Raw genomic sequence first — 18,931 nt, forward strand, 5'->3', positions numbered from 1 at the left:
CTTCCAGCTAGGGCCTCACAGCGTGGGCAGCCTGCCCAAACGTCCACCGAGACACAACCCCAGGGAGCGGTAGAGGAGGTAGAGAGATGTGTGTGTGTGTGTGTGTGTGTGTGTGTGTGTGTGTGTGTGTGTGTGACAGAAATAGGGATTGATTGAGAGAGAGAGAGAGAGTGAGTGAATGAGTGAGTGAGTGAGTGAGTTTGAACAAGTGAAAGTTTGTGTGTGTGTGTTTCTCTGTGTGTGTACACATGTGTAGGTGTGTGTATGTGCATGCAGATTGGTTGCCTTCTGCAATACTTTCATCTGTAAATGAGTCACCTTCTAGTTTTCCTCTCTGGTGGGAGGCTTTTGGCTCCAAAATGCAAAGTGACAACATTTTTTTGACAGGCAGCATCATTCAGTTGTTCAGTGAAGGCCTGGATAGTGTCCCAGATTTTTGGATTAGGTTTCTATGCATATGAAACAGCATATCCAATGACAGACTTGGACTGCAATGTTTCCACTCTCCCCTTCTGGGGGTGACTGAAAATCTCTGGTGAAGGGGGAAAAAGAGAGAGAAATCCAAAGGTGAATTAGATTTGTCATTCTGCAATGGCAAAATGGAAATGAATTTCAGAGAGAAGGATTGCATTGATCCCAACACAGAATACCAACACTGTTTCCATGAGTATCAGTGTGTAAGTGCACAAGGGAAGGACACAATGTCAAATGATTTAGACTCAGCAGATAGGGACACAATCAGTACACATTAAGAGAGTCCCTTTTTGTTTATGTTGAAGTCAACTCAAGTGTTATTGCTTCCATAAAAAACATTATGAAGATACTTTGTGACAACATTGGCTCTAAAATATAGATACTAATCTGATTATTAATGTATCTAATAATTTGGATTTGAATGACTAGATGTGTTAAAAGAAAGAGACATTACATCACTTGACCTCTGCTTTGCCCTCTTCATTCTCTAGGGATCAAAGGTCAGCTCAACTGTCACCATACTGAGGCAATAAGAATGGAAGCAATGTTGGGAGGTGAGTCAGTGGCCAATTACTGCTGACCAGTTGACCTCTGATCAATGGCTCCCATTACAATACACTCACAGACACAGTGGGGGGTGCTCGGGGTCAGAGGTCATGTCCTCCCCATGGGGGAAACAAAATACAAAATGATAATCCACTCTAAGGCAAGTTTATTACAGGGCGAACCAGCATAGAAAATGAAAACTGCCCTGTCTCACAGCCTACCAGTGTCTTTGTGTTTGATATCAAGTGGTGGGGGGAGAGAAAAGAGAGCTCATACCATGTAAGAGTTGACAAGTGACAACGAAGGAAAACTTGAAGAGTCGTCTCTGCCTAAAGCGCATGAGGCAGGATGACTACAGTTCAAACAGGCAGGAAGAGATTTCCTGAGAAGACAACAAAGAGGCAAGAGACACCATAGGACATTTGGTGGCTTGTGTCCCACTCATGCATTTTGGCTCTCTTCTGTGTTTCACAGCAGAACAAGTTTTCTGAGGGCTAAGACAGCGACCCTCACACTGTGATTTCACTGCACAGTAGTTTCAATTAAATTCAGCTCTGATCTACCCGCCGCAAACCATTCCAAGTTTAAGCTGTAGAGTACAGAGGGTACAGAGGGCAGTGTGTGTGTGTGTGTGTGTTTGTGTGTGTGTGTGTGTGTGTGTGTGTGTTTGTGTGTGTATAAGGGAGAGAGGGTGTGTGTGTGTGTGTGTGTGTGTGTGTGTGTGTGTGTGTGTGTGTGTACAAGAGAGAGAGAGAGAGAAAGAGAGAGATAGAGAGAGAGAGAAAGAGAGAGAGAGAGAGAGAGAGAGAGAGAGAGAGAGAGAGAGAGAGAGAGAGAGAGAGAGAGTATGTCTGTGTACTTGTGTGTATGACAAGGAGACTGAAACACAGAGAGACGAGCCCTGTGCATGATGGAGAGCCCTGAGGGGAGCATAAAGGGCAACAGGGATTGTGTGAGGGCGTTGGAACAGGATATTACTCTATCAGCTGCCCCAGATCTACAGGCAGCTCTCGCGCTCTCTCTGCCCTGGCTTTGCACGCACGGCTGACTGGTGGATGAAACATGACTTCTCTACCAGCCCTAACAGTGTCGTAAAAAGTCACAAGGCACACATATGTAATAGCCCGCAGCCCCCCCCCCCCCCCCCCCTCCACTTGGGTTATCCCTCCGATATCCCTATGCCTGATTATCCCTCCCCAGGACAGAAGCCCTGGGGGGGCCATTTCCTAAATCTCCCACTGCACCCGGCGAAAGTGAACAGACCATTAGCTAATTGCTTTACACTAAACAAGGGGAAACAGATCAATTACTGAAACGGTGTGAGTTGCCTGGGTTACACAACCAAGAGTGAGCGGAACATCAGAAAAAGAGAGGGAAGAAGAGAAGATGACAAGGAGAGAGAGAGAGAGAGAGATAGAGAGAGAGGGAGGTAGGTACAGTAACCAGGGGATTAAGATGGGAAGGTTGTTAAACGTATTGTGAAATAAGAAACAGGAAGCACATGGATACAGCACACAAACAGGTAAAGTGGGCAAAGTACGCTTCTCTAGTTATTTACCCAAAGCAGATGTGGAGCCCTCGGGGGATAGCATGTGCATGAAAACAGCAGCACCAAATGGTATGGCTCATTATTTAGCCATTAACTCTTGCCAGGTACCCTACCTTTCATTTCATGAAAGAATACCGTGCTCACAAGGCCTATGATAGGTATGATAGGTAAACCTACAACATTTATACTGTAATCATATATGTATTGACGGTGTGTGTGTGTGTGTGTGTGCGTGTGTGTGTGTCAGTGAGAGAGAGGGAACAAACAGTGTCTCTGATGACACGTAAAGTTAACATTCCTCCCTGCTAGTCTCTTGTGATCTGGCTACCTCAGTAAAATGAGCGCTCGGAGTGCCATTTTGTATTTTGGACGCTTTGCTATTGAATGTGCTATTGAATGCTGTTGTGCCCTTGATATCTCCAGTCAGTTGCATCCTGCTTGCTTCAGTGCACTCTCTGTTGTTCGTGGGTATTGGAGCCTGCCGTTTGATGCACTGTGCTTTTGATAGGTTGGCAGCAGTGTCACTGTTGTTATGCCTGGACTTTCTTCCTCCCACTCTCTTTCTCTCTTTCAATCTGTCTCTCTCTAACAGGAGGATAGAAGGATAGCAGGTATGATGAGTGTACCGACAGAAGAAGAACAAAAGAATAAGTGATCAGTAATCATAGATCACTAAGTTGTAATTTTTACGATTCATTTTCTATTCTAATCCTTTATCATTCTGATCCACCTCTTTCTGTCTTGAGGCCCAGAGCGTTGAGAGCGAAGTCTGTCTCGGTCTCAACTTGTTTGATGTTTTAGCCATGGGGCTGAGAGCACTCAGTCAGCCATCACTCTCCACCCTCTCCACACTAGAGAAATTTCACTGGATTTGTCCTCGACGGCAGCCACTTCGGTAGGCCCCTGTCATCCATTTTCAAACCTAACAACTTTAAGGTTTCCACAGCGGCAGCTCAGCTGGATGTTCTGTATTTGAGACACGGCCCTTTAAACCCTGCCATGTGCAGGAAGATAATACTGTAAGTACTGTACATCTATAACACTGATGGACCAGAGGGTCTTTGACGGACGTGAAGGCTATAAAACAAAGGGTGCAGTCGATTGCAGAGGATGCTGCCCTCTTCTTGTCAATTTTCTGAAATCATCTGCCACAGAGGTAGAAGAAGATCACATGGGTACTTGAGCAGGCTGGACAAAAATAATTGACAATATAGCCAAAAAATGTCCATGCACTTTTGAACTCCAAAGCAGCTAGTTCATACTGTTTCATCTAATAGGACCAATGTTTCTGCTATTGAACACCTTTTACCAGGGTACAGACAAATCAACCACAAACCCACAGCCGTTGGGGATGAGACTTTTCCAAGAAGCCATTGATTGTGGCGGATAGCTATGACGATCAATACCGACCTTCTCCGTTAAAAGCCTGGGTCTTTAACCCACAAACAAAGATCTATGTCATGCCATCAGACAGCCAGCTACAGTCCAGTTTCTTAATGGCACGACATTGTACTCAATATAGTTTTATGGCGTATATAAAAACATACGGCCTGATTCTCAGTATGATATACACTGCGTCTACACAGCGGGTTATGTGAGAAGTTAACGCACAGGCTTCTCTCCCTTGATAGCTCTCCTATCTCAACTTTTATGACTGTTCTACTGCCTCTCCCTCTTTCTTCATCTAACCCTGCTGGAAACATATTCAAAATCCTAAAACAGTAATGAACAGCTTTTGTGCTAGCTGGCAACGGCCTCGGTACCACTAGGGTAACTAAAAAGAGGGCATCCAAAGCTGGTCAGAACACACATCTCTGGTGAGAGAGAGAGAGAGTTAGAGAGTGAGAGAGAGAAAGAGAGAGAGAGAGAGAGAGAGAAAGAGAGGCTGGTCAAAATGTGCTCAGTGACTGGCCAATTAAGGGCCTTTGCTAACAACGTTTCAAAGAGGACAAAGTTGCTCCTCTTTCTCAGTGGGCTATGAGTCCTCTGAAGCAGCTCCCCTAAAGGGGCTGGTAACAGCCCTAAAACATGGCGAGCCTGATGCATCATCGACATTCGGGGCCAAACAGAGGAGAGATGGAGGGAGGGATGGAGAGAGATAGAGGGATGTTGGGGAGAGACGGGTCTCGCTTAATGAGGCCTTGGAGCGCAGATGGCCTAGTGTTGACGGAGAGCAGACAAAGAGTCTAACGCAAACAAAAGAAGAGAAACGGGAGGCAAAGGACCATGATTTCACTGGGCTCGTCTCATTAGCAGTCGCATTACAATCTGCCCAATTCAATTTGCTTTTGTGTTGGAGACCGAGATTGGAAGCAGAGGGTGGAGGGGTGGGTGTGATGAAGTAAACTAACCCAAAACAACTGACAGGTTGCTGGTCTTTTCCCCCTGTTTGGGCCTGTCTTTGTGCCTAGCGTATACTGTGGTGCTGTGTGGCTTAGATCTCAAAACCCTCTTAGCGAAGATTCACAGCCTCGCTAATGAGGAGAGCAGAATCCTGTCAGAGAAGCGTGGACTACAGCAGACACACCAGACTGACACAATACACCCACGAAAACAGAGAGAGAGAGAGACAGAGTGGAAGGGAAGGAAAGAGGCTGATGTACCTCACTGACAGAAAGAGACAGAGAGAGAAGCAATGTGACAGCATAATATAGGTCATGGAAGATATGGATGGGGAGGAGACTAATTAACCATAAGCACTTGCATTGAATATTCATCAACGACTGACGGACAACCGGCCTCCGTGATTCCCACTGACGGGACATGACAGCGGGACGGCTAATCAGTCTACTTCCGGCTGCTTCCTGTCAGTCACAGGTCCTTTGTGATTTTCAATACGCTGCAGCCGCAGGTATAATCTGCTGCTGGTGAATAAAGCACTTATCTGCCTGCTGTGTCCTACATGCTTTTATACTGTACCATTATGTCTTTATCCTCTATTCCTCTGCCTATCACTAAATAATAGCAATGCATTTACCAGGAGGTCCAAGCCAATTTTATTCAAGGCTGTACTGTATATCTGTCTCTTAAAATAACAACCTAATTCTATAACACATTGACAGGCGTATCATGTAAGTGGTCACTGTCTGTATAATGATTATCATGATACTTAAATGTTTCACCACTAGGTATGTGAAAGCCAGGAGTACTGATTTCTGTTCATAAAAGTTTCATCCTCCTACCTATGAATTGGCCAGCCTCACATACACTGTCGTAACAGGATGTGATGCGAGCAAACATTAGCGATAAAATCCGTTTAATTACAATTGTTTTCAATTGGAGTGTCCTGACTGCATCAACGCGAGCAGCATTCTGTGCCAAAAAACGGAACGCAATCTGCTGTGAGTAACACTACACACACTATAATGTGACCGAGAAAGACAGTACTGAGAAAGGAGTAGGCTTTGATAAAGAAGTCTTAATACAGCGGGTTTAATATCTAACTCACCAATTGTTCTTAATGACAACAAGGCACACAAAAGTATAGCCATGTTGTCTGAATGCTTACAGACCATTTCTGACATGCATAAACTGTAAGTGTCTGTGTATGAGTGGTGCAATGGCCAGTGGGCATAGCAATATGCAGGAGTAAACTTCACGGCACTTAAACACCTGCTTCCCAGACTGGTGTGGGATTGTGAAATATGCACAACACAGGTTGTATAAGCACACGTGTGCATATGTGTATGTTTGTGTGCATGTGCGTATGTGTTTATACCTAAGTGTGTGTACTGTATGTGCACGTTGACATAGGTTTACATTTTTACTTAAAGATAGTCAGTGGCGGGACCACTTCAACACTCAACACGCTTTAATTAGTGCCCTCCCTTTACCTCTGCCACTGAGGAGAACTACCGTCTCCCCTAAACCGTCGTCACATTTCACCAGGACCACAGAAGGCCTCTAAAGCACACACTGACAACATGACACTTACTGTAACAGCAATCTACATTAGTGATCGACATCTTTCTTCTGTCTCAATGAAAGGAGGTGGTCAGAAAATTGTTGTAAGACAGCAACATGACGAGATAGAGAGAGAAGGGTAGAAAGAGAGAGGGATAGAAAGAGAGCTAGAAAAGGAGAAAAATGTGTGTAAAATTTATTTCATCCCCTAACATGGCATGGCAGGAACTCATCCAAATTAAAAATGGGTCACTGCCGTGAAATAAACTGCTGGAGTGAGCGCGAGGGTGGAGGGGGTGCAAATGAGTCCTCTCTCAGGCACATCTAAGCGCTTAAGAAAACAGCGGCCCTGAGGAAGGCCATCACAGGTTCAGGGATAGATGAGATTGAGACTACGGTGGCTGGCGAGGGACCTTTATCTCCTGCGGGAGAGGAGAAGGAGAGAGGCTCTTAATCAGTGGCCTGTGCCTGGGGCAGAGTGGGGAGTGAATGTACTTCTCCCCTTTTCTTCACCGCCATCTGCCTGATGTCTGTGCGTGTCCTGCAACCATCCTCTCCCACAGCTGATTGCATTTCTCTGCCCTCTCAGGGAGCAGGGTGGACATGAAGCATGAACACACACACACACACACACACACACACACACACACACACACACACACACACACACACACACACACAGTCTTTATTCCTCACCAAGATACATGTAGACACACACACAGACACATAAAGAACACACACACACACACACACACACACACACACACACACACACACACACACACACACACACCACTCCACAAAGTGAAAATAGGACTTTTCAGAAAAGCTCTTTTCTGAAAATGAACTTTTCGGGCCCGATTCACTCAAATTCATGGACCCAACTTGACACAATTTGAGACACGAATCAAGGTTACTTACTGTTATTTTTTTACAAATGAAAACTATAAGGCTAAAATAAAGTTCAAAGACAACAATGAAAAAGAGTGTAAAGTATAAATTCAAGCACTTTTAATGACCTATTTCTATTTTCAAAAACGTTCAAAGGCCTTGCTAGCCTGGCGGGCCATCCTATATCATTGAAATGTATAGTCTGGAATCGAACCATTCACCTCGCTTAATCCAAGGGGCGGGCAGACTTTCAAACTGCCTAGGCATGCAATAGGGCAGCGCTACGACCATATCCGTATCCGGTCGGCAAAACGGCAAATACATCCTTCTTTGAAAGGAATGACTTAAGTGCATTGTGTTGCTCAACTTTCAAAGAAAAGCACAAGTCCAACTCCTCCAAAGTTGACGCCAACGCCGATTCAAACAACCGCTCTTCGTTCGCTATAGCCACCTTCCTTGTTGTTCACCGTCACAGGACTGTCGTTATCCTGTTAAGCCCGCCTTAAGACTCTCTAACAAAATAGAGCGCTGTGATTGGATGACGTCCACGGCGTCAGCCAATAGAAATCCCTATTGTTTGATACTAGACGTACAGGCTGAGCAAATTAATTTGCCGCCGCTAGGGTGCGTCTAGATTTCTAGGCCTTGCATTATATTTCTGAAATTCACAAACTTTCAAGGATGTTAAGGGCCCTGTGGCTCATCTGTGACTCATATCTGGCCATGATAAGAATAGAGGGACAAATTGCTTAGAGCTCCATAGAAAATGCCCCCCAAAACACTTGGGTTGGTCGCCATTGTGTTTTCCTTTTGCTGCTTTATTTCAGTCTAAAGGCTGCAGACAAATAGGGAGAGCAGACCTTGGCATGCTCCAGAAAGCGATTCCTGGCGAAGTCACAAAACTTCCAAATTACGCTTTTGAGACCTGCCATTTCACTCTGTTATATTAGGTCATATTTCACCTAATGAGCCCGAGGCTCCTGCTGTCGGGTGATAAGGCGTCCAATACACACTGGTGGAGAGGGCTGCAATGCTGTTTTGTTTTGAGGTAATGGGATAAACAAGCCGTCTTGATGTCAGGTGCTATGCTATCTCTTTGGTATTTCCATCAGAATAATGTTTTGACATTATTTATTTGTTGTGCACTACAAGTGATGCACTACAAAATACTCTGGGATTGAAAGTGAAGCCTGGTGAGAAACACTGATCATCACAGTAGGGCTGTCGTTACTGAAATAACAACATAACCAGAAAAGTCTCTGAAGAATACTAAGCTACACTAAACCTCTTCACTTGCTCATAACATAATCTCCAACATACATTACATCTCCATACAAAGCTGCTGAGGACTGATGCGCATATTCATCTAAACACCACCCTACTGATACACTGCTTAAAGAAAAACGGAATATGTGGCTAAAAACTCCCTATACGGTTTGGTACAAGGTAAAAATTATGTATTGTACCAGGGTTAGAGCCAGGTATTAGCTATAGAGATAGAAGATCAGAATGGACACTAAGTGTACAATTTGCTACTTTTCACTGCCCAATGATGCTTACTGCTAAGGATATCATTCAATCCTCTAATCCTCTAATTATTGTTTCAAACCTACCTCAGCACCATCAGAACCTACAGTACAATGTCGCTGACTGTGAGCCTTTTGCCATCAGCAAGAGCTGCACCACTTTGCGGGACAGGGGGTCCATTTGGTGCCAACACTCAGCATCGACTGGGTTATTGATGTCAACACGTTTCACTTGTGCCACTGTGATCGATGGCAGCCTCCAGTCCCATCACCTCCTGCAACTGCGTGACTATCTACCGCTACAAACCGTCCACCGGCTGATATCATGGGGCTATAAGCGCATTCTACTGCCCTCATCAGAGTCGGGGCAGGTAGATAGGGCCAGTAAAATGGCCCAGTGAGGCAGGAGACAGGAACAGGCCCACAAGGACAGATTTATGGTCATCCGGGGTGCACACACCAGCACTGCGGGAAAGGGCATAGTCATAAATGTTAATGGCAAACACACACACACACACACACACACACACACACACACTCGCACACGCACATGCACATGCACATGCACATGCACGCACATACACACACACACACACACACACACACACACACATACACAAACACACCAAGATGGAGCCTTTCCAGATATGAACGTGCTTGCATACACACATACACACACACCATAATGAGGCCTTTCCAGACACAAACACGCATGTGCAAGTACACACACACACACACACACACACACACACAGAACTCACTCACACACCATAGTACATGGGCACAATGTTTTGGACTAGCCGTACTCCTGGCGACCCTGTACACATACACACTGTAAGTCCTAAACCATATTGATATATTGATTTGGTAACACACACTGTGTGTTCCATCACAAGTAAAGACAGAGAGTGAGAGAAAGTGAAAGAAAGAAAGAAAGAAAGAAAGAAAGAAAGAATAAAAGATAGGAAGGAACAAAGATAAGCGAGAGAAAGAGAAGCATATTTTACCCTGTCAGTCGCCTTTAAGCAGTAAAACAATATAAATATGCATAGACTTGCCAGCCAAACAAAGCAAGTTTGGATAAAAGCAGTGGCAGAGAGAGAGAGAGAGAGAGAGAGAGAGATAGAGAGAGAGAGAGATGAAGGGCAGGAAGATGAGAGAAAATGAGAGAAAGGGTGGGGAGGTTAATCAGACCTTGATGAAGGAGTGCGCAAGGTGCATTAGAAGGAAAGAGGCTTGAGTTCTGTAGCCTCCCCCACTCTGGTACCCCCAACAAGCAACTTCCTCTCCTGCAATTTAGACCTGTCGCTCCTTAGCTACTTTAGACCATAGTCCACACCAGTCCAGCCCAGCTCTGACCAGCCCTGACCGGTGCAGTCCAACTCTGCTCGGCTGTGCTCTGCCCAAACAGACACAATATCCTGCCAGGGACCAGAGGGCATCCAGCGAGAAGGAAAGCCGATAGCACACAGACGGCCGGGCAGATAATCTGGCTGGCGCGTGGGTGGATGGATAGGCACAGCACTATGCCATATCAGCAGGGCACTGACGCCTCGGCCATATCTCTTGTAGCTGTTAAAGATTTGTTGTTGTTGTTGTTGTTGTTGTTGTTGCTGCTGCTGTACGTTTATTACTTGTTTACACTATATAATCTATCTGAGACTCAGACACTGATGAAGCTGTGCACTTAAGCCTTTTACTACTCGGTGCACTTAAATGAAGACTCTGAATCTGCATCTGACGAGACACTGAACACCATACACACATTAAAATCCTGTCAAATCACAAAGTGCCACACACACACACACACACACACACACACACATATACACACACACACACACACAGACACACACACCATATGAAGGCTACTGTCAAAAGAAAGACTCACACACATCTGTGAGAGAAAGAAATAGAGAATGTATGTGTATGACAGACAGCTACAGAGAGGGGAGAGGTTGTAGATGTGTTGGTGTGTGTGTGTGTGTGTGTGTGTGTGTGTGTGTGTGTGTGTGTGTGTGTGTGTGTGTATGTGTATGTGTGTGTGCATGAGCACGCGTTTGTGTGTGTGTAAGAGTTTAAGTATAAGACTGTGTGCATACCAATGGACAGGGGCAGGGATTTAACATTTCATGCCTTTGAAATGGGATTTTTTATCACTATTCATCCATCACTTGAACTGCTCATCTGACTCCTAGTAAAGAGGGGCATAGATTCACACAGAATACCATGTGTAACAGATGCGGATTCCTCTTACCTCTGCTCCAGTTAGGTAGTAGGCAGACAGCAAGCCTCCAACATAGCGGATGTTCACCTCGAAGAGGGAGGCCTCGCCATTCTGTAGAGAAGAAGAAAAACACAGATTTGTTGAGAAATACAGATGGAATCAGGTCAGTTAAGAAGAACGGATGAACAAAACTTTTTGATATGGTGTTACTATGGGTCTACTAGGAACACAATCAGTGAACAAGCTGTCTACTGGGGTGAACATAATCAGAGAGGAAAAAGAAAATAGTCTGAACAGCGCAGAACCAGAGTCTAAAGCATAACCACAGGAGAACCGGATGGAGAACAGAACAGAACCAGCATCTAAAGCATAACCACTGGAGAACTACAGAAATATACGCAAACTCTCTGAGTTTGTTTATAGGGATACTGATCTGTTTTCTGCTTGCTTACCCAAGAGCTTCCTTTTACAGGAAGGGGAGAGATATTGGCAAAATGAGTGGTGTGAATGTCATGGAAACCTGCATGAGAGACTTTATGCAGGTAAAAAGGTGATGAAGAACTGTAAAGGTGCAGATGTGGACACGTGATGGCACTTGATATTCTTGATGATCTGTGATGGTCTGTTGATGGTCTGTGGGAGTTTGTGGGTGGTAGCCACAGGTGACTGTATCTGCTATCGTCTTTGGAGAGTTCTGAATTGATAGTCAGCAAGCAGGTGTTGCTAAGTAACCAGTTTTATTTTTAAGCAGTGTTCATGGGCCATCAATTTTGAGGAAATATTTTTATAATTTTGCCGTGACACCTCCCCAACATTTACATGCAGTTGCTTGGGACGTATTACCATTAGCATGTGATTAATATCAACATTAATATTACAACTGTCAACCTGCGGGGGCCAGTGGTTTGAAGCTGTTTACTGATTAATCACAAATGTTTTATATCTAAGATGAAAGGCACCACCTTCATTTTACACACATCAAAAAGCACATTATGGTATTACTGTAAAAACACACAACCTTCCACCTGGCTCACACCTTTAGATCAATCTTAATCTATAGCTCATCAAAGTTACTACAACAACATCGAGGTCAACATCAAGGCACATTTGCTAGCTTATTCAGCAAACATGCTGAGGTAAAAGTGCATCTGTAATATACTATACTATATGTGGTCAGCCCTCTGCGCTTAAGTCTGCAATCCTCTCTGTCCGTTTCAGTATCGAACAATGCATCCAAAAACCTTGAGACACATAATCAGCATAAAGGCAACATAGCTTAAGATTGCTGGAGGGCCCCTCAGAGGTTGGAATTGTACTGTATTTGCGCGTGAGTTTGTCTGTGTGTGTGTGTGTGTGTGTGTGTGTGTGTGTGTGTGTGTGTGTGTGTGCATGCACATTCCTAATTGCTGCCACTCGTGCAACAAAAGAAAGGCTAGCTTACGGACACGAAGACCCCCGCTGGAGAGCATCCCAGCAATCTGGAGCACCGATGATTAGACAATTACACTGGGGCAGCTATAGCAGGTAATTGCCTCTGCTTTGCCAACCTACCCCCAATGCAGTCATTGTGTACCTCTCAATAGATACACCAGTATCTGTTACGCTCTGTCTGTCTGTGTTGTGTGTGTGTGTGTGTGTGTGTGTGTGTGTGTGTGTGTGTGTGTGTGTGTGTGTGTGAAGGAGGGTGAATGTAGGAGAGACTTTGATTTGTTCTTCCTCAGCGAGTCTGACTGTGCTCACTGTGTGGCTGGATTCCCTCCAAGACTAGTTCAAGTCAGGACAAAGATAAACTTCAACGAAAGTAAACTGATGTGTAGCTGTAGCCTCCTGTGCAGATTTGAGCAGATTTTCTAAAAATTCAATTTACCGCACATAATCTACTTGCATCTCCTCACAGACAGTGTTTAACTTATTCTATTTTGTTGGGGTAATTTAGTGGTCTAATCAGCCGATTGCTTTGCTGTGAAACTAAATTCCCATAATGCACGGCAGGGTGCTTTTTAAATTGTGCATTAGGAGAAGAGAAACTACAGGAGCCTTGCACCCCTTAGTCAACACACTAGGCTTCACTGTTCCTCTACAGGTGCATCTCTGAACAGCAGGATTATACTTTCACAAGTAGAAAGGAATCCAGCCAGTCAGATTAGTGATAGAAGTAAACAAAGAGAGAGGCATGACTCAAGCATTTTGCCCTCATGCCCCATCCCTCACACACACAATAGAATGGTTGGCCAGCTCTTTCTCTCTCTCTAACTCTCTCTCTTTTTCCAAATCTCTCACTTTCTCTCTCAAAATAAAAAAAGAGACAAAACAGTTCCCTGCAAGAGAGACGCATCGTTCTACTGACACCAGGCAGAGGGGCACCTTAACACCCCGTAAAACTCATCAGCTGCATGCACAGGGGGGATGGCTACCTGCTCCTCCATGAGTGTATGTGTGTGTGTGTGTTGGGGTGGGGGCGGTGGTGGTGGTGATGAAGAACTGGCAGCCCAAAGAGTCAGCACTAGCCCTGGGTGATGAGTGCTGCTGTGTCAGTGCTAATGGAACCAAATTAGCATTTTAATTGGGCCTTTACCTTTTACAGTGGTGACAACGTGCAAACAGAGCAGCAGCTCATTCAAACGAGGGGGGGGGGGGGGGGGACAGATAATAAAATGACCTGCACTAAGTGCATTACATAGACGAACCCTGTAGCCTCTCCCTCTCCGTGGCATTACGCCAGTGGTAAGGTGTGTGACTGTGGGAGTGCATGTGCATTTGTGAGAGAGAGAGTGTGTGTGTGTGTGTGTGTGTGTGTGTGTGTGTGTGTGTGTGTGTGTGTGTGTGTAGTGTTTTTTAAACTGTTTTATTACACTGCTCTTCATAATGCTGAAGAATGCTCCATTCACTTGAATGGGCCTTCCCAACGTTCGGTGGTCTGCTAATTCTCAATAACAGACTGTTGCTAAGTATAACAGACCGCTGTCAAGGAAAATGGGTTTTGTACTTCTATTTCACATCTTTCATATCACTACGCAAAGACTGGAACTTCATTCAAAAGTGAAAGCGGACGGTTGATCAGCTGTGTTCTAAAGAATGTTTGATTCAAGTTCAGCGTGTGCTGTTGCGAACTATTTGTTTCTCTGCAAAAGCCACGATGAAACGGTAACAAATAGGCTATAGCCTAGGCTATGTAGGCTAAAGAGTCATATAGTGGGGAGTTTATTGTTTCGGTTTGGCAAGTAACCGTGTAATAAGCGGGATAATGTATAGAACGCCGGCCATTATTGGGAAAATATGTCCCTTCAGGACGGAACAAGACCCCTCCGCTGTGCGTCGGGGTTCGGTTCGCCCTGTCGGGACTTATTTTCCCAATAATGACCGGCGTTCTATACATTATCCCTTACTTAAACAGTGTAATTTAAACTGTCTGAGACCTGTTACAGTGAGAGGAGAGGAAAAAAGCTGTTTTAGTAAATATTTCAATGTGTAACAAAACAGAGCTGTTATCAAGGCAAACTTAAGCAATTAGCTCCTATTGATCTCCAGCAGAACCAATTATGGAGTGGCACTCCGGTCCCAAACTCGCCTCCCATTGCGCTCCACACGTCAGTTAATGCCCGCTGCGCTGCCACACTGCGAGATCCGCTAAGCGGGTTCCCTTCATGGAACCTTAGAGTCGACAGACGCGCACGCAACCGCCACTGATATTCGGCAGCATAATTATCTGAGTGATTAGCAGCCAATGCATAAAAGCCGCAGTCGAAGACTTCAGAGCGCTCAGGGAGGGAGCAAGAGGGGCGTTTTGTGAAGAAAAAAACACACACACAGCTGAGGCAACACAAGGCTCTCCAGCAGTGGAAACAAAATGGCAGCATAGATTTTGGTCCAAAGATCCATAAATCCAAAAGTCTCGCCAGAAAGTTCTACTGACAAAACTTCAAAAAAATCATCTGATATGAGAAACAATATCATTACTATGAAACACAATTAAAAAAAAAAAAACATAGCCATCAAGTTTGCATCTCATCAAGCAAACAGTTTCAGTATCTACTGTATAACTCCACAGTGTCGGACTGAGGCACTAGGAGGAAAACAGCGGCGGCAGAGTAGCAGTCTTCATGAAGGCAAGGCACAGCATCTGCACTGTGAGCAATGTGAGTTTGGGCTCTGTGCAACCGGTGGCTGAGAGAGAGATTTACTTGCTCTGGAGGAAAGCTGCAAAATAAATGTGCAAATACAGACACACACACACACACACACACACACACACACACACACACACACACACACACACACACACACACACACACACACATAAAGCAAACTCGCAAATAAACATGACTGTTAAAAACTGTCTGGAGGCAGCACTATTTCTCTCTAGGGAATGAACAGTGTCTACTTTGGAATAAATATGTGAAATATATTATAACTCTCTCTCTCTCTCTCTGGGTTTCTCTTGTTCTCTCTCTCTCTCTCTCTCTCTCTCACACACACACACTTTCTTTCCATCTTAATCTCCCTCTCTCTCTCTTTCTCTCCTCAAGCACTCTGCCCTGTATAGCATCCCACAGTCCCAGTCTGATTTGCACACCTGCATAGTGTGTGTTGGCAGGATTTACACCTTGCCCACAGCTCTGCCGCAGCGTGCTGGCGAGCCAATCAGCCGTGCCCACTGAGATAATGTGCAGGGCGGAGAGTTTAGTGAGATGCTGCAGATCGCTACACTGATTCAGTGGAGGCAGATGCATTCATCAGATATGCCTCTCTCTCTCTCTTTCTCCTTTACTTTTTTTCACAAACACCCTCACTTTCTCCATCTCTCGCTCCATCACAAACACAACTCTCATTAAATGTTCTCTCTTTCTCAAAAACACCTCCATGCTACTATCCTTCCTGTCCACTCAACCATTCCTCATTTCATTTATCTGCCCCCCGGGCAAGAAATAGTCTATTTTTTTTGTCTATTTTTTTATTTATTTGAGTTTTATTTTTATTATATGTTTTTATTCTGTTATAAGTTTGAGTATCATTTGAGTTTGTGATCTTGTTCTTTTCTCCATTCAGTCCTGTGCCAATTTGGCAATGAGCTGACGTCACATCTTACCTGCTTAAGCAACAACTTGTCCTATCCTCGGTATGACACTGAAAACAGCTTAGGCCAAAACGCATTCGTCTTGTGATATGCTTTCTTAAAAAGGAAAGAGTTAAAGCTTGAGAGTGCGTTTACTTTTTGTTTCATCCATTTATCAGCCCCCCACACACAATCCTCACCCAATATATGCCCCCACCACTTCATCCATCTAGCCTCAGGATGAGCTTTCTGCACAGCACAGCCAGTCAGACTCGGCAACATTTCTGGATATTTATAACACCGTTTCATTCCAGGTCACTCTCATCAATTATGCATCGCTACGATTATTCAGGAATTTTTCCAGGCCGTACCCAACAAGCATTTGCCTGTCTCCTTTTAGACACTATGAACTCTCGAAGACAGGGTAACATTAGCCTGGAGAGAGTGAGAAATAGGGTACAAAAACAGTAAACATCCTGCCACCATCATGGGGCCTGGTGTATCTTTGGCTAACCACCTCAACATGGTTGTGTGTTCATGGGTATCCGTCCGGGAGCTTACAAATTCAACACAAGGTCACATGCCAGATTTTATGATCATTCTTGTCATTCAAAACTCAACTCCCAAAACAAGCACAATATAAATCGTGTAGTGGTGTGTATGGAGTGCCATAATTGTAATATAGCAGGGATTTAAAGGTCACATTATGAGTGATTATCTCAGAGTCTTTCCAAACTCATCCGCAGTCTAATTAGGACCTGCACTGTATCTGACCCCGGCCATATCCATGGTACGACAGACAGAGACGAACACAGCTGTATGTGGATAGGATGGATATACCAGTATCAATTACTAGCTGATCAATAATTTTGTCTGTGATTACGCCTCTCAAGATCTCCAATTTGTTCTCCTTTCGAGGACAATGTGAACTTTTCGTCTGGTCACAGAGTAAAGAAACACTATTGATGAAGGTCTTCAAGTATCACAGGAAGGGCTAGCTATATCTTACATTTCCTGTAACTAATATCACATCCAGATCTCTGAACGTATTACGTATGTGATTTCAATGCATTTGCAATAAATGCTCTAGATCATCAGCCAAACAGGTTTCATCATGCAACTTCAATTTGCAATATTCCTGGCAAATAAGGAACCCTGGTATCCACCATATCAGTTGCCCAATGTTGCCCAGGTGCACTGAAGAACAGGCTGTCCCATTAGTTGTATTCAGTCTATTCAACCTCAGCAGTAGAAAACTAATTTTGCAATACAAATTCTATTCTAGAATAACTCAATAAAATAAACCAACCTATTTCATAAGCTAGTCCACAAATGGAATGATTTAAAGGAGTACAGAGTAACAAGGCAAATACAATCTTTTATTGGTTATCTATTCTCTCTCTCTCTCTCTCTCTCCATCCCTCTCTCTCATTGTCATTCTCCATCTGATAGAAGTTTCGTGACTACAGTAGTTGACTAAACTTTACTGGCACAGGTTCAGCTGTTTTGCCTCAGAAACCCTGAGAGGGTTGCATTCTAAAAGGTCTTCTGTATCGACAGAAAACAGGCCCTACAAATGCTTTCCTAAATCTCAAGCATCCATCTAAATATCTCTCTGGTCTCTGGCACGACCAGGTCAGAATTAAATCCCACCTTCTGTTCACAAGTACATACTGTAAGCATTCTCCTCGCTAACTTAGTAATGCTTCGGTTCGCCATTTATTCTAAGCCATTACATATTCAAAGTCAAAAGTCAAAGTCTGCTTTATTGTCAATTTCTTCACATGCCAAGACATACAAAGAGATCGAAATTACGATTCTCACTATCCCACGGTGGAGACGACATATTTTACCAATTAAGTCCACAGACAAACATAACATTCAAGTAAACAATAAAAACTAAATAAGAAGGCACATACAATGAAGAAATAAGAGCAGCAAAAATTGGGTTGAAATTGTGCAATTTTGCTGTTCATCCCTCAAAACGTTGAAATGCCTTCAATGGCATTGGCTCATTTGGTTATGCCTCTGTGTGTTCCATGGTGCTAGATAAGTGGTCCTTGACACCTGAAAATGGATGAAAAACCGCAGGCACCTGTTCTGCATTACTCAACACGGCACGCCACCATCAGGGCATGGTCAAAGCCTCACCTCTCCACAGCCTGGCCTCTACCTTCACCTGCTCCACTTCCATTTGTAATCGGTGCTCTTCACCTCCTGATGAAGACTTGTCTTGCCTTGACTCTCCCTTTTCAGTCTTGTTCTTTTACAGTATTTTTTGTCACCCTTGAGGTAAGACCAAAAGGCAATGTTCACCTCTTCAACACACGAGACATGAAAGGCATGCAATCTTTAGTGACATCTGTGCACTTTCAGAAAAGCATTCCCCGTAATTAATACATGAACTGCAAGCTTGAGGGACTGCACCGCACCACACCACACAGCATCACAACCCTCCACACCACGCTATTTCCACAACGCTCCCCCTGCATAGTTAAACATGTTTATGGTGGCAGCTGTGCATGTGTGTGCTCCTGGCAGATGTCTCCCTTCCAGGCAGAGATGAGCACAGCAGCCTCATACAACACACATGGAGGAACCGGGGGGGGGGGAGAGATAGAGATAGAGAGAGAGAGAGAGATGGGGAGAAAAATAGAGGTAGTGAGGGGGGGGTGGACAGTGAGGGGGAAGGAAAAGTCAGAGAAGGACAGAGAGAGAGAGAGAGAGAGAGATGGGGAGAGAAAGAGAGGTAGTGAGGGGGG

The 18,931-nt window shown here is 44.5% G+C and overlaps 1 protein-coding gene across 2 annotated transcripts in view; it reads right to left on the reverse strand.

Annotated features, from left to right (window-relative positions):
• The window catches only part of LOC121720726 (mannosyl-oligosaccharide 1,2-alpha-mannosidase IA), a 197,347-nt gene that overhangs the window by 42,818 nt on the left and 135,598 nt on the right, over window positions 1-18,931 (reverse strand). For both annotated transcript variants that reach the window (XM_042107115.1, XM_042107114.1), the window contains exon 4: window positions 11,147-11,227. In XM_042107115.1, coding sequence (XP_041963049.1) covers window positions 11,147-11,227 — 81 coding nt within the window. The remainder of the gene's footprint in view (window positions 1-11,146; window positions 11,228-18,931) is intronic.

This window comes from Alosa sapidissima, chromosome 10 (assembly GCF_018492685.1).
Source record: "Alosa sapidissima isolate fAloSap1 chromosome 10, fAloSap1.pri, whole genome shotgun sequence".
Classification (NCBI taxonomy): Eukaryota; Metazoa; Chordata; class Actinopteri; order Clupeiformes; family Clupeidae; genus Alosa; species Alosa sapidissima.